Raw genomic sequence first — 27,510 nt, forward strand, 5'->3', positions numbered from 1 at the left:
ATAAAAGACTGAATACGTTTGTCCTGTACACTGAAAGCTTGAAAGCATGCTTAGCATTACTGTTATTTCCTGTCTTTTAAAACTGTATTTCCATGGGTACGGTTGACTGTTGTGCGGAAGAGATGCAACACAATCCAAAGGGAGCCTTGTGACCTTAGCGACCAACAGCAGCTTTGACAAATCAACAGATGAGGAAGTGTAGCATAGCGGTGCCACGTCACAGCGGGAGCTCTTTTTTTTTTTCCTGTTTTTTGTTGAGCTTTAAATATTGTTTTGTCTCGGTTAAAGACCGGTAAATATTTCCATCATTCATCGTCTTTGTGCAGAATATTAAATACACACAGCACTTAAAAAACAAAACAAAAAAAAAACCCTCGAAGTTCTTGACGTTGATGTTAGACGCTTTCTTTATATGCAATGAGTGCTGCAGTACATTAAAAGTAAACATCACAGTGATTTGTATGCTAAATGTGGAACCAGTCACCAGCCTTAATGCTGGTGACTGGTTTCCTTTGATCGTGTGAAAATGATGTATTCACTCAATGAATGACAAAAGTCCTCTGCAGCTGTTCAGATTCCAGTGTGAGGCCTTGCTGAAGCAGATTAAAGGGGCCTCAATGAGTCCTGTTTCAAAGTCATTTTGAATTCTTGGTGTAGGAGAAAGAAATTAAAAATGAGAGAAAAAAAAAATCTCCACATTACTTAAGATGTTTAAGGAAAACTTGGAAATGTGGTGGATAAAAATTTTGATTTTTCAGCTCGTCTCCAAGCATAAGAGCAGGGGACCCCTGCTGGGAATAATGCGATTAGCCAGAAATCTTTTGTGGTTTTAGGAGATGGGCTTTGAGTTCACGTTACTCTGATTTAACACGCTCCCACTAAAGGCTTCATTTTGTTCCACGTTAGGAATGAATGAGTCTGAAAAGAAGTAGCAGTTGCTACTCTTGGAAAAAACAATCATGATTTAAGACGTTTCTCTACCAAGGCCTTTATTGTGTATCTTGACCTAATTTGGCAACTACTTCCAATAAGCATAATTCTGGAGGTGGTAGATTGAAAATGATATAATTCCCCCATTATTTTTTTCTTTTCTTTTTTTTTTTAAAGGCAGGATCCTCAACAGAACCTGAAGCCCCCCCCCCCCCCCTTTTTTTTTTAAATCTACAATTGCCTGTAAAAATAAGACTGGAGGAGATTGTGTATTTGTTCATTTTAATATTTCAAAGAGATTAATCACTGCATATGGTCTGTTGTAGAAATAAATTATTTAAACATGTAACCCTGATCTGAGATTTGATTTCCTGAGTGAGAGTTGTAAATCGTGCATGACAGCTCAGACTGTAAACCGGTGCTTTATGTGTTTTCAGATAACAGTATTACAGCGAAGGCTGCGTTGCACCCACAGGAGCCATTGTGTGTCTCTAGCACAATCGACCTGTCCGGTTACAGACATTTAAAATGCTCTGCCTCATCCTCGTCTTATCCAGAAAGAGCAAGCTGTTGCCAGCCAGCTCCAATTAACCAGAAAGGCAACAGTCGAGCCGAGCTGGGCACAAGCAGCTGAGAGATGTGCTCATTGGAAGGTCCACACTGTAAAACTTACTGACCTCTTACACGGTCAAGTTATCACATTTTGTACAATTTCCTTTCCTGAGCTGGGCAGTAAAATTCCCTTTTATAGACCACACGGTATGAAAGTATGCTCTTGTTTTACAGCATCATTAAGATGGGTGGTCCTGATTAAAAGATATTAGCAGGATTACTAGGCAGCTACCATATGGTTCATGAAGCACTGAAATCAGGATGGCACAGGCATTAAGTAACTAGCTGCTGCTTATACCTGAACTTTACTGGTTTGCTTTATATCGCATCATCTGAAAAATCACATGTAGCTGAAAATGATGTTTTAAAACTTTTTGGTAGCATTTATTGCACATCAGAGAAACTCTGAGATGCTTTTGAGCCTAAAACATTAAAAGGAACAGGTCTGCTGTTCTAGTCAGTTATTCCAGTTTTTTAATTTTTCCTTTTTTTAAAAAAAAAAATGTTTTCAGTTCATCTTAGTTTTTAGTTTGCTTAATTATTATTAATAATGAGGGTATTTGTCAGGAGAAAAACAGAGAGTTGACTGAGTAACGTAAACATCTCAAGTCTCCATAATCATTGTTTCCTTTTTACTTTTTTAATACTCATTTTTTAAAATTTGATTTAATGTTTTATTAAGTCTAGTTTTAGAACACATTTAGATGTAATGGTTGAGCTGCTTCAGCAGATTTCTCGCTGAAATGAGCTGGTTTGGTTCAAATTGTACATTATTGCCAGCTTTGGTGGAGTTCAGGGATATGGACTGCACTATTATAAGAAATAACATGGCTGTGGAGTTTTTGAACTTTAATTCTGTATTATTTCAGCAGTTAAAGTCCCCCTCCTCTCCTCTGTACACCCTCCTCCGCTGCCCACTCTAAACACACCTCCCTCTCCTCCAGTCCTCCTCCTCTTAAGGCTACTTCGCCAGATGGTGCAGCCTTTTCTTTTGTTTACCCATCGCCCCTGAGTTTACCCAACTAACCTTAGCTACGCAGCAATGGAAACTTCTCCGGGAGCATCACCGCTGGACACCGACAAGTAAGTCAGATTTTAATCTCTCGTTGAGTGAACCGTCTGGTCCAAACATCGTTGTCGGAACACGAAAAAGACCTGCATCCACCTCTTAGCCATCCCTGCTTTTTTTTTTTTTTTTTTAAACACAACTATTCAAGCCAGCTGTTTTCGCTTCGTGCTGTTTTCTGCTGATAAAGACACAGATATTGTTCTGAGTTTGCAATAATTAAACAGGCTGCAGCGGCTTTCCCGTCGCGTTTTTGACACCTGTGGAACCGTCCACCCTTAGTACTTTTTTTTAATATATATATAGAGAGAGATAGATAGATAGACATAGATATATGATTTCTCTATCTAACTTTTGTCAGTTTGTCCGCATAACTGTTCGCTATCTGATTGACAAACCAGATAGCCAATGACAAGTTGGGAAAGTTTGTGTACGCCGCCGTTGCCACAGTTACGCACCGACATTCCAAAGAGCTGGAAATTGAGGGGCGGGACTACGGTTTAAGCATGGGTGGCTGCGTTTTTGAACAGCGAGTCACGGCAAGGAAAAAAAAAAAACTTTTTGTAACTCCGTGGGCTGAGAAGTAGCATGTGTTTCTCAGCATAAAGTGACAAACACGCTGTTGTGGGTTCCTCTCGTCATTCAAGCAGTGATAACTCTGCTAGCATGCTCAGATAACTAAACTAACGGTAACTCGTGAGCTAGTCTTAGCTAATGTCAGCGTCCTTCTAACAAGACTTAAAATATATCCGCTCATATTTAACCCACTAAGTTTTTGTAAAACACAAACGAAAGCGAGAGTTGTTTGGAAGTTTTCCCACAGCGCAGGTGTGCTGGGCCGGGTCTCTGTAGGTCTACCTGACAGAGGTGCTGACTCCAGCCTTTACGGGTGTGGCCGTGTCAGTTCCCTCCCTTCAGTGTGGTCTGCTAAATAACTGTTTGCAGCACATACACCTGTGAGCATATTTGGCCCCAAAGCCCAGAGACAAATATCTTATAACTGACTTGGTTCTGTTCTTTTGTTCCTCAGGTAACCTGCCTGGAGAAGAGATTGTAACACCAGGATGGGAGGCCTAGCAAGGTGGTGTCAGCGCTGAGGCTCGGGTTCACACCCATCTGCTGCATTTTGAGCTGCTGCTCATTTTTCGTAGCAACCTGACAGCTGAGCTGCTTGACGAGAAGATAGACGTTGGATGTACGCTGTGTTCTTGCTTGAGTAGAGAATAAGGACCTAGAATGACAAATGCAAATTGAAATTCACTGAATAAATGGACAAGAGAAAGTTTCCTGGCACAATGTCCAGGCAAATGGACGCATCATCCAAAAGGCGCCCTGTTGGTGGAAGTGGACTCAACTTCCCTCAGCCTCAGCAGGGCCGTATTCGGGGCGTGGAGGTAGCAAGAGGGAGAACAGGGTATGGGTTCACGTTGTCAGGCCAAAGCCCCTGTGTCCTCAGCTGCATCCTGAAAGGGAGCCCTGCTGACTATGTCGGGTTGCGCTCTGGAGACTACATCCTCTCTGTGAACGACATCAATGTCTCCAAGGCGTCACACGAAGATGTGGTCAAACTGATCGGACGCTGCTCTGGTGTCTTGAAACTAGTAATCGCTGAAGGAGAACGTCACAGGCGGCACCACCAACGCTCTGCTGGCAGCCGTCACCACAGCAGTAACGCAATGGCGGCATCCTACCTGGACTCATGCTCTAGTGATGATGAGTTGGATGGTTTCTATGATAACAGTGTTAACAATAACAATAACAGCAGGTCAGGCTGTGGAGCTCGTGGAGGTTGGTACAAACCCAAACTGGATACTAAGCAGCAGGGCATCAATAGGGCAGAGAAGGTGGTGGCAGAGCTGCAGTCTGGTGGAATTTTTAACATGATCTTTGAGAACTCCAGCCACTCCTCCAGCAGCTCAGACAAAGAGAGGCCTGGGGTTAGTTCATCGTTGTCAAAGCCGCGTCCACTGTCTGATCCAGAATTCCCACCATATCACAATTCCTCACACTCCCAGAGCAACCCAAACCTGCTCTCTGAGGAAGAGATGGCCCAAGTTCTGAATGATGATTCAGTCTTCCTAGAATCAGACTTTCGCCATCTCCACCTTCACCACCACGAAGAGCAGGATGTTGATGTAGGAGATGGGGGTGACTTGGGCCTAGAGCCCAGTGAGGGTATCCTTAATGTGGGAATGATTGTTGGCTATCTGGGCTCCATTGAGCTCGCCTCCACAGGGACAAACCTAGAGAGTGACAGTCTGCAGGCCATCAGAGGGAGCATGAGGCGTCTACGAGCTGAGCAAAAGATTCATTCACTGGTCCTCATGAAGGTGCGACTGAAGAGTTTTTTTTTTTTTTTTTTTTTTTCCCCTTTTCTTGATTTGACCCTTGTGTTGATGTTAAATTTTTAATGTCCTGTTAACCATCCTTATTATTTGGTAAAATACTGTAGTAGTTTAGTATTAACAGCAATTAAAGAAGTTTAGATCTGATTATAAAAATAGCATTATTGAAACTGTTGAAAAACACAGAATACACTGAATAGATTATCTAATAGAAACCTGGTGTGATAATATTGTTAACCATATTTTCCCTGGTATCAAGTTTGGTAATATGCATTAATTATATCCTACCAGGTCATGCATGACAGTGTGCGTTTGTGCAGTGACAGAGGTCAGGTCCTGGCCACCTATCCTGCAGAAAAACTAGCCTTCAGCGCCTGCTGTCCCGATGACCGCCGATTCTTTGGACTGGTCACGATGCAAGCCACAGACGACCACGATGATCGCCACTTCAGCATTGGACGAGATGAAGAGGGGAGTTTGAGGACTTCCTGCCATGTGTTCATTGTGGACCCAGACCTGTGTCACCACCAGGTACAAATCACAATTAAAAATTAAGATGAGAAAGAAATATCTTCAGAAATTAAATGTTATTAATATCATAGGTAATATTAGCAGTTAGTGAATACTTTCTTTAGTTATTGTTATTTTTTAGTTTATTTCTTATAATTTACTTGCTTCCTCAGGTCCATCTGAGTGTTGCCAGGAGGTTTGGCTTTGAGTGTACCCCTGACCCAGACACAGGAGGCTGTTTGGAATTCCCACCCAGTTCTCAGCCTCTCCTCCAGTTTGTTTCCGTCCTTTACCGGGACATGGGAGACAACATTGAAGGGGTTCGAGCCCGTGCTTTCCATGACCCAGACAATGATGCCCAGCAGAACCACAGCACCAGCAGCAACAGTGATAGTGGGATTGGCAACTTTTTACCAGAAGAGAAGAGCAACAGAGTGCTTCTAGTTGATCTTGGAGGTCCTCCAAATCACAACCACATCTCTGGGCCACGCCACTGGGACAGCCCACCTTCATCCCAGCAGGCTTGGAGCCCCACCCTAGGAGCAGCAACCTGTCATCCACCTCCTCCAACACTGAAAAATGGCCACTATCGTAATGATCCCCACCTGGCTGACCTCCCTCACCCTCTCCCCTTATCTCACCCTGATGTCCCCGTCAGGCATTCAAGAGGGGTCAACCCACACCACTACTCATCGGGAAAGCGGGGAGGAGCTGTTGGGGGAGGAGAATGGAGAGGGGCTGGAGGAGCAGTAGGGGTGGAACCGCAGCGGTGGCTACCAGTCCATGTGTTGAGAGACTGGCGTCAGCAGCACCACCACAGCCACCTCCAGGGCCTTAGCAGCGATCAGGAATCCTACGCCGAATCCACTGACGGATGGTCGTCTGCCAACTGCAGCACCCTGCCCCCACCGATGAATAAGATCCCGGCTGACCGCTACCGTGCCCCACTGGCACCTGGAGACCACCTGCCACCACCTGGAGGAAGCCAGCCTCCACCTCAGTCACATCCCCACACCCACCGGCTGGCTTTTCAAAAGGATGAGTGGGCTAAGAAATTATTTGGGACAGGTGATAGGGAGTGGACTGGGGCAGAGAGAAGTGAAAGAGAGAAGAAACGAGGAGGGAACGCCAAGGATGGAGAGAAAAAGGTAAGTTTTAACAAAGTTATGAAATATTCCAATTAGTAAACCTGTGGTTAAACAGTCTTAGTTCTGAAAATGTATTCATTTTATTCACATTGCCCAATGTGTCTGATCACTGAAGTGCTGTGCAGTGCCAGGTGGTAGTTTTTGGGAGAGTTGTGTTAAAACTGACCGTAAGATGAGAAGCCTAGCATGCAGGTAGCATCCCCCATCGCACATCTCTGTTGTGGAAATTTACTCTGTCTAGAGTCTGTTTAGATTACAGTTTGTTATGGCTATAAATCCATGTATGCATTTTCTTCTCAAGGCCTAGAATTCTGCTCATTCAGTGCTCCAAATTTCATTTCACTCTGACACAAAACTTTTCACTTGTTTTTTAAAGTTACCAAGAACCATGTCCACCCTAGCTAAACATCCCTGTAAAAGACACTGAATAATGTGAACACCCCAGCTGGCTCTCTCCCCAGACTCTATACAAATGGATTGATAAGTTATTTATCCTCGCTGCTCCTGTATCAGATCATGTATTATGCAGTAGCCAGGCATCTGCCTTCACCTGAAAACCACCTGTTTTCCTCTCTAATAAGACTCATCATTACAGCAGAGCGGGTTTAGTGAAGTAATTGTACAGTATCCTGTTATTTACTTGGCATAATTTTTAAATATAGCCTGGTTGCATTGTTGTACTAGAATACATTTCCTGTTTTATTGAGATATAAAGTACAGAAGTAGTAGATTGGCTGGTTATTGTTTGCAGACAATAGCAACAAGGAAATGCAAAGAGGAAAAGGTACAACACTGTATGTCCAGCTTGACTAGATTCCATCAGTATTAATCTGTACCCTTATCAGTCTAAAGCATGTATGTAGCAAACAGCCACGTTGTGTCTGTCTACATTTACATATTAGAAAGGTACAGAAGATAGTTGTTTTGATACTGAAGGATGCTGGTGGTTCTCCCAGCAGATATCTTAGAAAACAGTGTATCAGGGACACTAGGGGACAGTCAGAGTAAGTGTTTGGAAAGCCTGGACAGGAAGGTGGATGTGAGCTTGTAGGCAAGAATAAGATAAAGATTCAGTTGTGTAAGACTTTTCTGTTTTCATGTACTGGTTCTTTCTGCCTTGTTAACTATTGCATGCAACATATCAAGGCATTAACATTAATTGCCTTTCAATGTTTGACACATGGGGGCACTGTTTCACTACCTAAACATCTGTAGACCTTCTCTACTTGCAGTTGTGCACGGGAAACCATTTCAGCTTAAAAAAAACAAATCTGTTCTTTTTAAAACCTTACATCACTCATGATAAAAAGAAAATGTGTGTACCTGAAGGTCATCTATGATTATGCAGAAATTGTGTTGGCTTGTTAGATACAGAAATAAGCAGGAGAATCTTGATAAATGTGACCTAGTAAATGTGTGTGAATTACAGCCTAAGTATAAAGCGATTTTTCTGTTAAGGCAGAAAATGACTGAAAAATTGCAGGCAATTTACTATTTACTGTAATTAATAAACAAAACAACTTCTATTTTGGGATGTCGTAGGTATTCATTCAAATCAAATTATACTGGTTTATGCTGTTGTTGTTTTTACAGGAAGTGTGTATGTTTTTGCTTGTTTTTGCTGTTTTAAACGTGTGTGTGGTTATGTATGAGTGTGTTTATGATGGAGAGGGTGTGAAGATCAACTACGCAGATACGAGCTGTGAGTTTTCCACTAAAATTTAGTCCTTTCAGATTCTCTGAAAAGGCTCTAGTGCAGCCACGCCCAAAACAACCCCGGCACCAGTGAGTCAGATTGACACTTTATCATTTTCCTTTCAACCTAAATCTCAGCATCTTCCAAAATCCCCTCTTTTTTTTTTTTTTTTTTTTGCATAAGATCTCTTGCCATTAAAAGTGAAACTTGGCTTAAACTGTCTGGGTTACACAGAGGTCGTGTGAAAATGATTGTGTCCGCACATGTTATTGATTGTTCAAATCTGCATTATCTGGCACACATGCGTGCGCACACACAAATGCAGAAGTGACTCAGTATCCAGGCAACACCACTGGTCACTGCACGATGAAATGCCAAAGAGACCTACTCCTAAGCAGCCAGTCAGATTCTACCTGCATATGAAACCTGTCAGCAATGGCTAATTACTCATTAATCAGCTCGGGGCCATTGATTGTGTGGCTTCTCTTATAATACGAGAAGATTGGAGGAATGCAATTCGTGAGAGGAGAAAAAGAAAGAATATTATTGCTCTCTAAAGATGAAAGAGCAACAGTTGTTAAATGGTTAATTGTAGACTTGTGAAGGCCAAACAGCACTAATTTCCTCTTCTCTTTTACAGCACTCAGAGTGGTTATATTATTGTCTAATGGCTTTGGATAATAAATTTTCACGACCCTGCTGTGGTTATTTTAAGACAGCAGTTTATGGCATAGTGTAACAGCTGAGCTGTTTTAACTTTATTCCATTAATTGGTGGGTTTCCATTGTACTACTCCTGCATACACTAGTTTATTCAAATATTAGATTTAAATACACTTAATAGAGATGTCAGTGACATGTGCTACAGTCAACTGCAAAAGCACATTGTAGTACTCCCTTAAGAGGAGTTTTACAAGTACGGTTTGTGTGTTCATGCATGTCTCTGTAGTATCTCTGTGGCTGTGGCATTTGACTCAAGTACTTTTTGGTATTGCATGCAAAATCACAGGACTGCATATGACTGCATGTAACATCTGGAATTTAACATTTAGCTGAAAAAATAAATCCATGTAGAGCAGACACATGTGTAACAGAAATCCCTTTGCAAAGCTGCACAGTGTAGGAACAAACATATAATGCAGTGACATTTAGAAATTCAGTTTTCTGTAACATTTGTCCCACCGAGTGTACATATGCAGACACTGTTGGAGTTCTTACATTTTTAATGACTGAGTGCCAATTTAGGGAGCCAGAAACCACTTTCGATCAGTGTGTGTAATATGTCAGTTCGGAATATGGTGTTTTTATGTTGGTAATGCTCGTTTATATGGCCTGTTATACTTTAACCAACAATAGAGCTGAAATCACAGATACATTTTTGCTGGGCTGCTATACAACCATGAACTGTGGATGAATGAATGCACGAAGTGCATTCTTTTGTTGTTGCTCTCGTGGGTCACATGAAGTGTTATCAAAATGGCACTTTGAGAATCCTGGCCTTAGGATATAGAAGTAGTGGCATTTTGTTTATGTACATGCTTTTTTTTTGGTATTTATTTTAGAGCTTTTTTTGTCATAGACAGGAAATACAGAACAAAAGTGTAGGGGGGTGAGATGTAGTGAATGGTCCAACCAGCTGCAATCTGACCTCAAGACTTGCTGCTCAGGCCATTAGTGCCCATGTGGTATGCACCCAGCCTTCCCACTTATGCCTCAGGTCACCCAGAGCTGTCAGTGAAAACCTGTCTGGCTTGGCCAATGTATGTTTGGCCAGTAAAAAGAATCAAATCTAATATTATTATGCCATGGGAAGGTTTTATATAAACTGCAGATAAATTGGCATTGTGTCCCTTTTACTATGGCAGAATCTGGTTAACTGATAGATCTCTAAACATGATAATAAAAATATATACAGTAGTAATCTCTGATAATAATGATTTTTTTTTTTTTTAAGAACTGTGATTTATGATATCTATACTTAAGCCTGGTGTGTGGTTGACAAACTATGTCACTGAGACACCTCCAGTCACCTACAACATATCTTTGTCATAATTATGGTGAAATTCCTTGTTATGAATAGGAATAGGACACCAGTGCTGTTACATTTACTACATTTATCACCATTATTTGTGTGACATATTAAGGGAAAAGCCCAAATGCTTAGTCCGTCCGTACATGAGCTCTGTTATTCTGTAGGAGGCATTTTGTTGGCCTAGTTTGTTTCCTTCAGAGGAAAGGGTCATTGCACATTGATACAAGGTTGTTCTACATGATCACCTTAACCCTGATATTCATCATAGGGTAATTTATCCTGATGGGATGGTCTCTTGCCGGATGACAATACCCCCATCCACAGAACACGAGGGGTTGCTAAATAGCTTGATGGGTTAAAAAATATGCAACAAAACAAAAAACATTATGCGAATCGTGCTTTGGTCTTTGTAGTCACCAAATCTCAACCCATTTGAACATCCATGGGAGATTTAACATTGACGTGTTAAACAGTACCCTCAAAATATTATCAAAAAAAACAAATGAGGGAGCATCTTTTTGAAGAATGGTATTCACCCACATCAATAAGAGCTCCAGAACTTGACAGTTAATGTTAGGTTTCTCTGGTGGCTAAGACCAGATACTTTACTTTCATATTCATGTAAGTCCTTAGCTAGAGCAAAATCTAAGAAATTGCAGCTCCATGCTGGGAAGATCCAATTATATTGAATCAGTTGAGTCAACAACAGTGTTTGATATTCATTCAACTGCACTCTTGTACTATTGTAGCTGGCAGTTTCCTGATATGTACCATATTACAATAATATAAAGTAGTCCAAATCCCATTCGGAGGGGCAGTAGCCTAAGCAGAGAAACCCAGACCTCCCTCTCCCCAGCCACCTCCTCCAGCTTATCTGGGGGAACACCAAGGCATTCTGAGGCCAGCTGAGAGATATAATCTTTTGCATGTCCTGGGTCTTCCCCGGGGCCTCCACCTAGTAGGTTATGCCCGGAAGACCTCACCCAAGAGGCATCCAGTAGGCATCCTAGTCAGATGTATCCACGATTTTGTTCTTTTGGTCACTACCCAAAGCTCATGACCATAGGTGAGAGCAGGGATGTAGATCGATCGGTAAAAGAATAGCTTTGTTTTTGTACTCAGCTTTCTCTTCTCCACAACAGAATGGTACAGCATTCACAACACTGTAGCCATGGTCCCAGTCTGCCAGTCTCCCGCTCTCTTCTTCCCTCACTCGTGAACAAGACTCTAAAATATTTAAACTCCTCCACTTTGGGGAGGAAGTAGTCCCTGACCTGGAGTGGGCACCTTACCCTTTTCTGGCTTACAACCATGGCCTCAGACTTGGTGCTAATTCTTGTACCTGCTGCTTCACATTCGACTGCAAACCGCTCCAGCAAGCTGGAGCCAGCAACCTGATGGAACCAACAGGACAACATCATCTGCAAAAAGCAGAGATGAGATCCTGAGGCCATCAATGCGAAAGCCTTCCACCACATGGCTATGCCTAGAAATTCTGTCCATTATGAACAGAATTGATGACGAAGGGTAGCCCTGGCAGAGTCTAACACCCACTGGAAACAAGGCTGACTTATTGCTGGCAATGCGGACCAAGCTCTTGCTGCAATTGTGCATGGCCTGTAACAACAGGCCAGACACCCCATTTTCCTGCAGCAACCCCCCCCCCCAAAGGATATGCCGAGGGACGTGGTCGAATGCCTTCTCCAAGTCCACAAAACACAAAACTCACATGCACACTCAAATGCCCTTGAGCACATAAAGAGCTGGTCCAGTGTTCCACGACCAGGACGAAAAGCGCATTGTTTCTAAGGAATCTGAGGTTTGACTAATGGACGAACTTTCCTTTCTAGCACCCTGACATAGACCTTCCTGGAGAGGTTGAGGAGTGGGATTCCCCCTATAGTTGGAGCACACCCTCTGGTCCTCCATCTAGAAAATTGGAACCACCACTGCAGTCTGCAGAGGTACCACCCCAGATCTCCACACGATGTCACAGAAGTGTGTCATCCAAGACAGCTGTACCACATCCAGAGCCTTCAATAACTCAGGGTGAATCTCATCCATTCCAGGGGCCCTGCCACCAAGAGTTGTTTAACTACCTCAGTGACCTCACCCCCAGTGGTGGGCAAATTGTCCCCAGGCTCTGCTTCCACTATAGAAGACGTTTCTGTGGGATTAAGGCGATCCTCGAAGTATTCTTTCCATTGCCTGACTATATTCTCTGTTGAAGTCAGCAGTACCCCACCTGTACAATACATTGTGTGAGTAGAGCATCCCTTTCCCCTCTTGAGTCGCCTGGTGGTTTGGCAGAAGCACTTCGAGGCAGTCCAAAAGTCTTTTTTTCATGGCCTCACTAAACTCCTCCCACACCCGAGTTTTTGCTTCTGCCACTGCTTGAGCTGCATTCTACTTGGCTTGCTGGTACCTGTCAGCTGCTTCTGAAGTCCCACAGGCTAATCAGTCCTGATAGGACTCCAGCTTGATGGCTCCCTTCACTTCCGGTGCCCACCATCTGGTTCAGAGATTAACACCACAACCACCTTGCAGCCACAGCTCTATGCAGTGGCCCATGGCCTCGATAATGAAGGTATAGAACATGGTCCATTCTGACTCACTGTCCCCAGCCCTTGGCACGCTGTCGAAGTTCTGCCAGAGGTGAAAACTCCAAGGGAAATGCAGCCAGCCGAGGGGATACAGAGACTAAAAGAAATGAAAATCTTTCTTTTAATTTCTTTAAGTGGTCGCTAGGAATAGTTCTCCTGGCTTCGATAGGCTTCATCATGCCATAAGACCTATTATAACTGATTTTCAGTCCAGTTTTTGTGTAATTTGGCATACTCCAGGCTTTTCTTCCTCCCTGTTTCCCTTCCTTAAGAATGGCTATTTGATGGCCACCTTTCCCTTGAGAACATTTCTGGTGAGGCCTCAGTGAACAGTAGATGGATCAACTGAGGGGTCAGAGGATTCTCTCAGGCCCTGTGTCAGGTCTTTGCTGAATCTTTCTTCTATTTCTTAAGGACGTGACTTTCAGATACTGTTCATCTGCTGTAGATAGGTTTTTAGGCCTGCCACTTCTTTTGTCCGCCACTTGTACAGTTTACTCAAATTCTTTAAGGACACACTGCATGCCACGCTGATATATGTCAAGCTTTTGGCTAATAGGGGTTTGGGAATCAACTTGTTGGTGCAAAAATACTATTTTATGTCTATTAAAATGTGTTATCTTTGGCATTTTTCGTAGATTCAATTAAAGAAAGGGGAACAGATTATGTGTTTTTGTCACAGGCTGCTAGTAACAATTGAGGTAGGTGCCTTTTTATGCTTGAATGATTCATAGGTCAATGTTTAGTGGCTTAAAAACAAAAAACATTCCAAATCGGCAGGTACATGAAATGGACTGAAAATGAGTGAAAAAGCAGCCAGTGTCCAAAAATAACTTTGAAAGACCTTCAGAATGACTTGAGAACTATTGCTCAAGACAACATTAAATAGATTACAAGAAAGTGTGGCTCCTTGGAAGAAAAATATAAAGGAATGAGGGCTGGCTTATGACTTCTGCACAGTACTGTATAATTTGAGGATGCATTATGATCAGTGAATGTCCTCACAAAGATAGCCAAAGATGTGCATATGTATGCCCCTCCTACTCCTTCTAGAGTGGAGCATGCAGTAGTCTCTGTTGGTGAAAGAGTGATAACAGAGACCAGCTTTTAGCAAAAATATGAGAATCACTCATCCAAACAAACTCACACTCAGCGCTGCATTTACTCTGATCCCCAGCAACACACCTGCCAAGTTTAAAGTGGATCTAATAAACAGTTATTGAGATAGGCCAAGAACAGATGGTATTAGTAAGAGTCTATTATATGTGTGAACTTAAGGTGTGTACTTTTTCCCTTTAGGGTGGTCGTTTCCGAGGTCTGACCATGGGATTCCCTCCTCTCCAGCAGCGCTCCTCAGCTAGGCGCTCCTTTGGACGGTCCAAACGTCTCAGCTTGGCCCGCTCCCTGGATGACCTTGAGGTAGTGTATTTATACATAATCTATATGCATGCACTTATACCAACAAAATTGTACCAACCAGTGTTGAATGTTATGGCATTATTTGGCTATCATGTTATTGTCAAATTCGAGCCTCATGTGTAGCATCTATCTCTAAGTTTACACGACACCGTTTCAAAATGAAAACGGCTACGTTTTGATGCGTTTCAGCACTGCGTTTACACGAGAACAGAGTGAAAATGATACTTTTTGGAAACGGGCTCCGGTCTCTGTAAATGGACGAAAACTATACTTTTTGGAAACGGGGGCACTTGCAGATGCGCACTATAGCCACATCGCCAACTTGTGGCCTGGCAATAGGAGCTGCAGCGTTTCTGTGTTTCCGTGTAAACGGAGATTGTTTCTGAAGCGTCACTTTTCGTAAACGACAACGGCAAAACGACACTGTTTCCACTGGAAACTTCATGTAAACAGGACCTAATAAGAGTATCTCATACACACCATACATCCTCACTTGACACATAAAGCCTTCTTCTCACATCACCATGGCAACATACACATAGTAATGGACAGAGCCGTTTTTTCTACAGACGTATGTATTAACTCATTTTAAAATGTAGACATAAAACAGACACATTAACATAACCAAATTCCCCTTCCTAAGAGGAAATAAGAGCATAGTTCCATGGTTACTTTACATAAAAAAGACTGATCAATAGAGGTAGAAATAACAAATACATTAGCAATCTCTAGGTGTAGAGATATTAAAATTTTGCGTGTATGTTTTTATTTTATTTTTTGATTGATCAGGCTGACAGCTCTATTACCCACAGATTAGCCATTTCTCCAACAGAGAGAAATCAAGCTTCTCTTCTGTCATAGGGACAGTTAATATTATTTCTTCTTTTCTTTGCTTTCTTAAATAAAATGTGTGTACATATTCAGAATACAAAGTGAAGGGCAATCAGGGACAGGATTCATGAAAACTAGACAAATGTTTTTAAAACTTCTTTGAATAATTTTTGTATCTAGAGCCAAAAACAGTACCGCTACGTTGTTGTAAGAATTAGCCTTTTGCTCTCCTTTTAGCTTCAAGAAATGACCTAATATCCAGTCATTTGAGAGCCATGAGTTTTGCTTAACAATATGCTTATTTAGTTCTACTTTACGGGATTTAATAACGAGAAAATCAGCAATGGCTATTTTGGTAGTCAGACAGGAAAGATACAAAGACTATTATTATTTGTACTGGGTTGTATTTGCGTAAATTAAGGTGGAATTTTATTCTGACATTCTATTTCTGTAAGGTATTTCATAATCATAGAACTAGTGATAACACTGTAAAAGAGAAAATAATGAGTGTTGTTTTTCTGAGAGGCATATCTTGTCTCTGTGTGTGTCTATGTGAAGGTTGCCTAGACCACAGCAGAGTCCTGCTGTCTCGACCAAAATTCATAACAGTAGCTTTGGGTCTAAGATAGAGATCAGAGGACAGCTTAATGTTTCCGCCGTTTAGTGGTGACTGGGGCACCGTGGGAGCAGATAAGCAATCCCACACTGTTGCATCAGTGGTGATAGTTTTCTTTATATACATTTTTGGCATTTTTCCCTTTATTGGACAGCACAGTAGATAGCAACAGGAAGCATGGGAGAAAGAGAGAAAAAGACTGGGAGTTAAATGCCACAGAGGTCCCGGGCCTGGAGTTAAGGTGGAGGAGTTGTATTTTAAACAGTGAAACCATTATTTAGCTAAATGCAGTTTTTATGAGACAAATCTTGTGAATGAATCAAATTCCTCAAAGTGGAACTCTATTAATAGACACTTGGAGTCTGAGATTTACACAATTTTCTTGTTCAGCTTCAGTTCAAACTATATTTAATTTGCATTCATAACGGAGAGCCCAGTTGTCATCTACAGGGTCTTGAGAGCAGATTGTAATATACAAACAGTACATAATCAAGTGGTGATACTGGAAGCAGTGTAGAATTTCTGCACATTTTAGTTGGCCACTATTGTATCAGCTTCACTGGGGTAGCTGTCCCATTGCCAGAGCGTCCAGTAGCAGGGTTTCTCTCTTCTTCTTTCTTCTTGTTCACCCCTTCATCCTCCCACTCTCTCTACCTTTTTCTTCCGGTCGTTAGGCCTTTTTCACTCGCTGCACATGCAGTAATGTCCACAAACAGAGAGGGCTTTGTGTTGTGTTGAGGGGGAAGGAAAGAAAGAGAGATTGGAGAGAGTGTGTGTGTGTGTGTGTGTGTGTGTGTGTGTGTGTGGGATGACGATGGTGGGGGGTAATGTGGTTCTAAGTGTTAGCCTGCACTTCTAATGAGCTCTGATGAGCAACAAGCTGACATTCCCCTCGTTAGTGCAGCCTCAACACAAAAGCGCACACAGTATATAGACATGCATACTCACACACACACATGCACAGCATAGATGCACACATGCAGGAAGAGCCGTGCATGAAAATACACAAACAAATACCAACTCTTAATTCAGCGACACACAAGCACACACACACACAAATAGCCATCTTGTCTGATGTGCTGTTCAAGCCACTCCAGCTGCTTTCAAACTGTGTGTGAACAGGCATGTTTGTGCATAATAGCATATGTGTATGTCAGCCAGAGGCTTGCTGCGTATTTGTCTGCCAAAGCAGAAATATGATTTTACTAGTGCCATTTGTTTGTTTGTTTGTCTGCCAGTACACAATATGATTAAACTTGGTGGGGACACACACACACACCCTAAAGAACGTGTCAAATAGTGCACACAGAGCTTTGTTTCAAAGTACTAATGTTTGAAACCACAGAGAGCTATTCTAGAGACCATCACCAACACGAGAGGAGCTACCTAACATGCAGCTCACTGAATCAGCCAATTCAGAGCAGAATGATACACAAACACATCATTCTCAAGTGTTCCTGGAGGTTTGAAATCTGAGCTGTACTTGATTGATCTTAAATAACAACGGTCACGCGAAATTATTCAGGACAAATGCACAAACACGACTACCAAACAATTCTCACAATAGGCCGTTTGCTGCTGTTTTTCCAATGAGCTGGATGGAATATAATGATAGTTAAACGAACGTGAGATTTTTCTCCACTGGAGCTCTAGTGTTGGTTTTGAAGACAGTCCAGGAAGATCTGTCTACCACAAAAACAGACAGTGTGCTCTATATTTTTGGGAAAGCCAGTTAAATGTAAGAAGTAACTGGTGTTTTGGTGTAAGGTGCTGTGATTTTTAAACCTAATACAATAACTCTTTTATTGTCTCTAAGATCAGGACAGTTTGTAAGGCATATTGTAAAGGTATTATAAAATTCTGGCACTTCCAGTGACAAGTTACATCCAATTTGAACATTTTTATTTGTTTTGGTGTGTGAACCTATTATTTCACCACTCTTCTGCTTCAATTATAAACACTTTATTTAACTTTTAACTATTGCGGCTTTTCCATCATGTACTCCATTATATATTTTTGTTTCAGTATACGCATCCACTGGATTAGTGTTGGCAGCAATGTTTTCCTCCAGTTACCAGTGATGATCTTTCTGGCAATCAACAGGAGTAAGCAGGAGTATATGTCTCCTCTCTTGTCCTATAGACTTCTGAGGAGGTACTCCAAGTCAAACTCTTATATCCTGCCAATTGAGAAGACATGATCACCTATGAAGCTGCAGAAAATTACAGTAGTTTTATAATAAATATTAAATGTAATTATTATAAAGCAACAAGTTAACTTTATCTTTTTAAATGAAGTGAAGAAAAGAAGAGTCCAGCTGCTCTTAGTATAACCCTTGTTCATAAGCATGACCTGGATGACTGAAAATCTTTACAAACATCCTCTATATTTACAGAAAAGCATTAACATGTGCTCTAGACTTAAAATGTCTTTCATGACCAAACTCATTAGTTTGTGAGATCATTCTTTTGGAAGTTATTTTGTGTCTGTGGCATGTGTTAAACCAATACAAAAAAAAAAAAAAGACAATTACTGACATTTATAAAGCAAAGTTCTCCAGCATCATGGTCACAATCAGTCAAAGTGTAAAATAAGAAGGGCTGTGTATGTTTTTTTTTTTTTTTTAAACAGAGTTGTACTGGAAGGTATGTAAGCTCTCTTGGAATGGTAATAATTCATATTCACCAACTCACTGGAATCTCAATGCAACTATAATTTTTCATTATAGTCTCCGGGCTTTTTTCATTCCCACTACTTTCAAACTCCACACCCTCTTTGCAATGCAAGTTATCTGCTGAAACAAGCCTCAACCCCGGTGACTTGATTAGGGTTAATGTATCACATTTCGGAAAGTCTCTTTTATGCCCGCAGAATACATTTTACAAGTACTTTAAAAAGCCAAGTATCAATAACCGAGGGGATGGCAACATTTACAAATGTTTACTGCTAACGTTTAACAAAGGAGCCATGTATGGAGCGGCAACACATGCAGTTGTGAAAAAGAAAGCTTTCAGGGGCTCAATGCAGTCCAGTGAAAAATTAAGCACCCCAGGATTCAGTAGCTTGTAGAACCACCTTTAGCAGCAATAACTTGTAGTAATTGTTTTATGTATGACTTTATCAGTCTCTCACATCATTGTGGAGGAATTTTGGCTCTGTTCTTTGCTGTGCTTTCAGTTCTTTGAGGTTTGCTGGGGTTCGTTTATGCACAGCTCTCTTAAAGTCCTGCCGCAGCATTTCAATCAGGTCGAGATCTGAACTTTGACTGGGCCGTTGCAACATCTTGACTCTTATTTTTCAGCCTTTCTGTTGTAGGTTTGCTGATGTGCTGGGGATTATTGTTCTGTTTCAGGACCCATTTTTGACCCAGCTTTTGCTCTCATTGGTATTCGTTTGTCCTGATATGCTGTGTTTGTGCTGTGTGTATGTGCATCACAGTCAGACATCTCCATTTTAGTCTCGGCTGTCCAACGGACATTGTTCCAAAGTCTTGTGGTTTGTAAACCTAAGCTGTGCTGCCATTTTCTTTTTGAAGAGAAGAGGCTTTCTTCAGGAAACTACATCCAAACAGCCATACTTGTTTAGTCTTTTAATAATTGTACTGAATTAGAAAATGAACTATAACATTTAATATGCTAACTGAGACCTGTAGAGTCTGAGATGTACCTCTTGGATTTTTTTGCAGTGTCTCTGAGCATTGGGATGTCCATTCTTGGGAGGATTATGATAGTGGTATTGTGTCAGCAACCCGAATGCTTCAGATCAGCAGACTATCAAAACGTCTGCTTTTATAGACGTGGTCTCACTTACTAATGTTCAATTAATCACAAGGCTGCTTTTGACCCTCTTAATTTCTGTAGAAGGCTATACATAGAAGTTACACATTTTTACAACTGGAGAGTGTAAAGAATAATTTACTGATAATAAATGTAAATGTTAAAATAACTTTGGCATTTTCATATTCATCTAGTTTCTCTGTCGAAGCCATAGGGAGATGGGCAAAAGAGCCACGAGTTCAGGACCCCTGCACTAACACATGAATTATGTGTGCTATATGTGTACAACTGGTGGAGTTTCCAAACATAGCCATGTTAAAAGCTCTGAACTGAAAAATGAACTTTGTTTAGTTGTCCAGAGTTCTAAGTTCATTTGTCTTTTCAAACAGGGCCAGAATGCAGACTTTACGCACAGCTTTTAAAAGAAAACATTGTGCTACTGAGTGTATTTGCCACCTGTCTGCAGATTATTTATTGGCGATCAGTGTGAGCAAGGTGGTGCTTCGCTCTATGTTTTCACCCCTGGGCCATGTGGAGGAAAGGCATGAGGGATGAGTGTGTGGGGCAGAGGGTGTTAGGGCAAGTACGTTCACTGTGTGAACGTCAAGGCATGTTGAGGAATGCAGCTACCTTTTAACTGTCATACACAGCCTAATAAGTGCAACAGATAGCAGTCATAGCTGTCAGATGAATGGAGAGATCAGTGCATAACAGTGTTACTCCCTCTTTTGCTTTTTTTTTTTTGCCCTCCCCTCCACCACCATGAATGTCAGTTTACTCTCCACGCTCCAGACATGCGTGGGGCATGCTAAGCAGATGACAGAAGACCACACTGTCTTGTACCACATTCATCCCAATGCTGATTTTATGTGTGGGTGTGTTCCTTAATGGCAAGGGGTCTCCCTCTGCAGCCATGCCTACGCACTTGTCTCAAGTGTGTGTTTGTGCGTGCCTCTCTGCCCACAGCAGTGTGGGTGGAATAGAAATTATACAAGGGTGGGTGCAAAAGCAGAGACAGAGGAGGGGGGAAAAGCATTGAGGCAGGGCAAGAGAGACTATAGAGAGGGACGAGGAAGAGGAGGAGGAGGAGGGGGGATAAGAGAGAGAAGCAGAGGGACAGAGAATCTAGCGACGGTGACGTTCTGTAGCGTTCTGGACATTTCAGAGCCATCAGGCTTTGCCGCTCGGTCCCTCTGCGCAGATACGCACATTCAACAGCTGATGACGATGTGCAGTGAGGGAAGCTCTCACATGTAGCGCTGAGGATTACTTGTCTCTTTCTTCATGGAGCAGCAAACTTCAAGCGTGGATTCTGAAACGGCCGCTGATCCTGTGAGTAAACGAGCTGGATGTGTTTGTAAGGGAATTTATACAAGAGTGTGCGACGCAGCCTATATTTCATCCCACCGACGGCTCTCTTGCTTCTGTCACATGTAGCATCATAGCAGTCCTACACAGTCTTGACTGTTTTAGAACAGTATTGCTGGAGCAGATGCTTAAAGTTCAGTTAAAGATGGATGTTTGTGTGAGTTTGAGTTATAAAATCATATCTTTTGTTGCTGATTGTGATGAATTGCCTCACCAAACTTCCTGTTTAGTGTTACTTCTCTCTTTTGTCGTTGTTCTCTGCGCACTATCAGTTTGTACCAGTCATCCGAAACATATTTATTAAGTTAAAATGAATTTAATGCACTCGGATTTTAGTTGCGAAGTCTCTCGCTGGAATTATATATCATGTGATCATGTGAAACCCAATCATCAGACTCGCTTTTGCTCTGCTGAGGTAAAGGAAAACCTGTTGATTCTTTTCTTTAGTTTAATGGATCCATTTATCAAATTGGTGTTTTAAAGCAGTGTCCTAAGAAATATCATGCTGCCTTGCAAAAAATACTGCAGTAACTATCTGTTATGCAAAATGTATAGAAATATAAGGTCATGGTACTTTGTGCAGGTACACTATGTTGTCAGTGATTCTGTATATATGTAACCTAACAGGTCAGTGGTTGTGTATGAATGTGTGTACACATATGAAGTTTTGTGTGGGGGAGTTTTGACACTGTGGTGGAAAGCACACTAAACACAGTAGTGAGAAAAGAGCAGCCTGCCAGGCCTCTGACCCGGCACACAACACATATACACACAGGCGCACACAACCAGGCATAAAAAAACTCATTCATATCCCCCCCAAAAAAAGTGAATAAGAACACCCAGAGATAAGAACCTGCACACACATTTCTTCTTCTGTGTGTGTGTGCATGTGTGTATGTGTGTGTACTCTCACTGTGAATGTATGTGTGTGTGTGTGTGTGTGTGTGTGTGTATGTGTTTGTCGTTCCTCGTGATATCCCCTAAGAGCAGAGTGTGTTAGGGAAGGCAAATCAGATGATGAGACGATGAGACAAGATCAACACTGCTCCCGTACACGAAACACCGCAGGAGGCCAGCAGTCACGTTAGACGCAGCTCCACTTTCAAATAAACACAAGCGATTCTGTTTTATCTTCATCAAGTGCCAGATACAGTTTACCACATCAGCACAATCAAACTGTGCCATGTGATAAGTCAGTCGGTAAACTGTGTTTTGTTGACTTAAATTGTCAAAATTGTGCCAATAAAATTGTAGAAAATCTGTGTTTGAGTCTGTGAAATGAGGGCCTACTTCTACTGCTCTTTGCCTGTTTTTACAATTTTAACGACAGCAACGTGAGTCATTATAATTACCAGGCAGAAAAATGTCTTGTCTTAAAAAGAGATCTGAAAGTCATCAGTTTCAAGAGTGAGTTTTCAAAGGAAACATTGCAAAAGGAACAGATGCACAGTTAATGGTGCATCAAGCACAAATACTGCACAGCTGTATCTTTTATATTTTTTACTTTTACTTTACTAAATTTAACTGGATTTATTTCCACTATAGTTTACAGTCCTCACAGTTATTATTCATTGTTAGCTAATTTGTTTCCATTCACTGAACACTGGTTCTGAGATTGACTCCGAGTATGAATTCTCTTAAAGTAAAGACGATCTCTTCACTGTCTTACCTAAGTGTCAACAGCAGGGGGCAATGTTGGGTTATTGTGCGCAACACACAAAAAAGCTGACAGATGCCAAACTAAACCCTTCTTTATAGGAGGAAAAAAGTTTGGTTTTTTTGATGTTTTGTAACTGAGCTGATTGATTCAGATTGTGACCGATTCCTCCTCGCTGATTGTCGCCACTTCAATGAGCTCTTTTTTTTAAAAAAAGAAAAAAGATATTGTCTTTTGTCAGAGCTTCACCTTTTCCAATAATTTCCCTTTATATCTGGTTTACTTTTCAGCAACATTGGATTTACTTTTCAGTTATTTTCTCCCCTAAATTTCAATCTAATATTGTGTTTTTGTATAAAAAAAAAAGTATTTTAGCCCATTCATAGTCCACTATACTGCTTCTGCAAGGACTACAATAGGTCACAAGTTAGACAGGCGATAGAAGAGACTCAGAAATAATGCTGATTGTATGTACTTGTTTACACACTTTAATTATACCTTATTAGTTGTAGATTTTAACAATGTAAATGTATGTAAGCTTAAAACCGTGTTAAAGAAGTGTTGTTTTACTCCAGAAGCAGAAAAATATAAAATTGCTTAGTAATAACTTTTAACAAGGTTCTGTGTGAGACAAATGTGTGTCTGGCCATGGCAGAGAGCATACACACATAAAGGAAAATGTTGCCTGACTAGGCCACAGCAATCAGGCTAAAGAGAGGAGTAAGAGATGTGACATTTCTAACTTCTTCCTTGTTCTTTTGTTCTCTTTTCCTCTGCTCTTTTTTCTTTTATCACCAGGATGTGGACCTAGCCAACCTAAACTTTGTCATATCCCTCTTATCCCGTGTGGCGCCCTGCCACCTATCTCTTTCCTTGTGTTGAGAGATTTGTTTGAGCTGAGTTTGAGCGCAGGTTACTTGTCATGACTCATGGTTCTTCCTGGTTGTCAAAGATGTGCGGCTGACCAGTGAGCTGTTTCTCACATGGCACAGCTAGGAGTGAATCAGTGTGGCTTTATTAGCATTTCTGGTGCATTTAATAAAATCAGTTGAACCAGGGAAACTTGAATGTGTTAAAAATTAGGCTGGGCAGTCTCCTTTAGCACTAAAAGCTCTGGTAATTAGTGGTTGGCAGCGCCTTCAGACCTTCTCTGTCACTGTGTGTGTGTGTGTCAGAGTGGTAGTGGGGGCGCTGAGTGCTGGAGCCATCTCTGATGTTGCTATGATACAGGGACGTGTAAGGTTAACATTAACAATATGGCACAACATTGTCAGCTCTGTGGTCTCAAATGGTGCTTGTGGTGTTGAAAAGAAAGGAGAAAAATGTCCTGTTTCAGGTCAGTAGTCATTAGAATTAATTTTTTATACATAGGAAGTTGAAGGAAATGTAATGGGCACAGGGCCCCACATATGTCTTAATGTTTACTGTTGTGATTTTTAAGGGTGAAACTAAGCTTTTTGATGATTTTTTTTTTTTTTTTTTTTTTTTTGACATCATGCCTAATAAGGCAAAGACAAAAATGCATTAATAACAAGACTGTTTTCTATGCCATTGCTATAAAGCATATTTGGATTCTCCATAACTTTAAAGCCAGAGGGTAAAGAGTGGGCTTAAAAAATATATTTAAAATGTAAAGAAGAAATGTAGAACTCATAAACCAGATGTTGACGATGTTTGTAATTGATCATCTGTTTCAGTTCAGTGTTTATTTCAAGACTGAGTTTGCTCAAGTTTAGTTTTTGTTTCATTTCAGTTTAATTTTGTTACATTTACTGCTGTGTTTACTTAATTTTGTTATAGCATGGAGAATGTTAGAGGCAGAATTTAAGAAGTTATAATAATAAATATTACAATACAAACACAATGATATGTGAAAGCAGTTTACTCGGACTTGTAGACATATCAAACCCTAATATGCAACTGTGTCATATCGACTATACAGAGTATATTTGCCAAGCCAAGCCAAGTCAACTTTATTTATATAGCACTTTGGTCAGCACTTGCTGTTTTTAAAGTGCTTAACATTAAAACACAATAAAATATGAAAACATTAAAAACATTAAACATAATTAAAATTGATAAATAAAACAAATGAGTAAAAATCAATAAAAGTCAACTCTCAAGCAGTTGCCAATGAAAAAAGGTGGGTTTTAAGAAGTGACTTAAAATGAAAACTAACTACATTTTTAACTATAATTTTAATTCATTTCTTTTTCTAAAGTCTATTTATTCTTTACTTCAGTTAATTAAGTTTTAGTTTAGTTTTAGTTAACTAAAACTACATGTGATCTGCCATCACAGCTGTTCATGTTGGACTTGGAGCTAATAACTTTTACACAGTTACTTTCACTGGAACACAGGGAGAAGATTTCAGAACTGACTCTGGGTCTGTACCCCTGTAGTCAGAGCTATGAAAATTAGGAAAAAGGCATATTTCTACCCTGGCAGAATACTACCAATTTAATTAGCATAATGAGCAAGCTAGACACAATTCAATAAAATTTTGTTTGATGGAGGTATTATCTTTGTGCAAGTCAATTTACTGTGTTTACATGGTTTATTCCTTCCAAACAGATATATCATAGCTGTTGCAGTCTCCATTGCTGTTGCTTGTACTTACATTTCTGGAAAGGTCCATGTCAGGCTATGGTGTAAGGTACACACTTATACCCTGCAGATTTAACACAGCACTACAAATTAGTCATTAGGGAAGAGTGCTTGTCTCATTAACCTTTTGGCTTGGTGTGACTACACTGCACAGTTACCTTTAATACTTTCACGTTGGCCTTCACAGGCACCAAGAAGCAGGCAGGATAAAGGGCGTTTCATGTCTAATTCAACAGATTCAGACATTTGTGTTCTCACCTGCAGTTCACTGGGTAATGTCTAGAAAAGAGTTGCAGCATATGTGTGAAAATGGCTACATAAACAGACACACTGCTAGCAGAGTGTAGCGTAGAGCCAGCTACTCTCTGCTGGACTCAGACCAGTAAAGAGACAGTAATTTAGTGTGTGTTGTTTGAGTATAGAAATGAGTCAGTCATTCAGTCAAGACAGTGATACCAAAAAGTTAGTGTTGATGTGTAGGAAGGGTTTAAGAGACTCTCTTTCTTTTTGACAAAACAGGAAATTAGGGGGAGTGAGGTAGGCTTAAGGCCATGTGCACAAATTCAATTGCAGTCTTTGATTTTTTTGTGTGTGTGTGTTTGTGTGCACTGAAGTAGGCCACTCAGTTCTGTGAAGTGTTTTGCTTTCAGCTGACCTTTTAGCAAACCTGCAGAATTTCCAATCATCCCTTTTTTGAAGCAGATGCTTGAGATTAAAGTCTCCCATCCTTCTGGTGATACTTGAGACTAGACGAGAAGTTGAATTTTCTCATACCTGAGCCTGTCTGTGATTTGAACAGCGAGGAATAGGAGAAGTGTGGAGAGGTAATGGCCTTGCTGTAACGTGATTGGCAGACTGACCTTTGTTCCCTCCCCTTCTCAGTAACCGCTGCCTGATGGGGGCGTGTCACTATGGAAACTGAGCTATGTGAGTGTGTGTGTCGGTGTGTGTGTTTGCGAGAGAATGGAACTTCCCAGTCAGTCTGTCAGCTCAGCGTGTGGGAAAAAGAGCGAGAGCTATAGAGTGCTATAAGAGAGAAAACGGATGTTAACAGTGAGCTACAGTACAGTGGCTTAATACAGCTTTAGCAGATAGTTGAAGCTAATTCTACGGTGTGAGTGTGTGACAGACTTGCTGAGGAGCCATCTCCATCAAAGTTTACTGTCTGCATGGATTTCGAGCCCTAGATAGCTCCTGAAGAAACTCCGTCGGTGCACATGAGTCAGTGTGTTCATGTGGTTCAGATATGTAGATTGGGCAGTCACTAGGTTTCCTCCTCTTTGAGAGGAGAGCAGGATGAGCCTGAGGAAGAGGCTCTCCTTCAAGCGGGTCTGGAACTCCAATACAGTGAGTAATACAGCCATACGGTCATACACGCAGTACTTTACAAGTGGTGTTCATAGAGAAACTGCTCTTCTTGTTAGTGTTTTTTTTTTTTATAGAGTGAGAAAGTGAAATGAGTGGAAGGAGAGACTTATTTCTCTTATCAACTCATTTATTGATTAATGTTCATAGAAACACCTTAAATAAATGTTCAAACATTTTCTGATGTATAAGAACATTTTTGACAATCGTAATTTAAAAAAAACAATAATGAAAGTCTTGCATGCATAATTTTCATTTACCCTGATTTTGATTTATCTTCTGTATACTTAATGAAAAAGAAAAAAAACAATAACCGAGGCATGGAACTGGGTGGAGAAAGAGAAATTGAGAATGTGAATATCATTCGCTTCATACAAGTATTGTTCTGCTCACTACAAGTGAGTGAGGCAGGGACAGATGAACGATACCGACAGCAAGGTACACTGTGAGAAAAGGGAATTTATTACCGTCAGCTGAGGAAAAACAAAGGGACAGGATATGAATGAAGACAAAATAAGCAAGGCAGAGATTAAGGGCTCTTGGGGAAAAGAACTGAAATGTGCAAGTCATCCTGTCTGTTAATTTAAAGAAAGAAAGGGTTTGATGGTGGCTGGCTGTGTATATATGCACAAAAATAAAGTAACAAGAATCTGAGATGGCTGCTTCTCTTCCTCTCAAATCCAGATGTATTTTGAACCAGAGCGAGAAGATAGAAAGAAAGAGGGAAGTAGAGACAAAGCCAGAGACTAGGACAAATGGAGGCAAAGACTGAAAAAGCTGCTGTTACAGGCTCTTTGGGGGAGTTGTGTTTTTTTTTTTTTTTCTGTAAAGAAAGTGAGAAATAACAGTTGTAAGACAATGGAAAGGTAAGCTGAGTCAGAAGTATCGCTTCTCGTTTAATTCGCTTAATTTAGCACATCAAGTGGCAGC

At 41.0% G+C, this 27,510-nt stretch overlaps 1 protein-coding gene across 5 annotated transcripts in view; it reads left to right on the forward strand.

Annotated features, from left to right (window-relative positions):
* Nucleotides 1–2,496: 2,496 nt before the first annotated feature.
* The window catches only part of rgs12b (regulator of G protein signaling 12b), a 53,071-nt gene continuing 28,057 nt past the window's right edge, over nt 2,497–27,510 (forward strand). For 4 of the 5 annotated variants that reach the window (XM_030738745.1, XM_030738749.1, XM_030738739.1 and 1 more), the window contains exons 1-5: nt 2,497–2,625; nt 3,639–4,938; nt 5,245–5,484; nt 5,637–6,611; nt 14,241–14,360. In XM_030738745.1, the coding sequence (XP_030594605.1) occupies nt 3,877–4,938; nt 5,245–5,484; nt 5,637–6,611; nt 14,241–14,360 (2,397 nt within the window). In that variant the 5' untranslated portion in view covers nt 2,497–2,625; nt 3,639–3,876. Of the gene's footprint in view, nt 2,626–3,067; nt 3,298–3,638; nt 4,939–5,244; nt 5,485–5,636; nt 6,612–14,240; nt 14,361–27,510 lie in introns of those variants that run through there. The other variant, XM_030738742.1, reaches the window with a different exon arrangement.

The sequence above is a fragment of the Archocentrus centrarchus genome, chromosome 1 (assembly GCF_007364275.1).
Source record: "Archocentrus centrarchus isolate MPI-CPG fArcCen1 chromosome 1, fArcCen1, whole genome shotgun sequence".
NCBI lineage: Eukaryota > Metazoa > Chordata > Actinopteri > Cichliformes > Cichlidae > Archocentrus > Archocentrus centrarchus.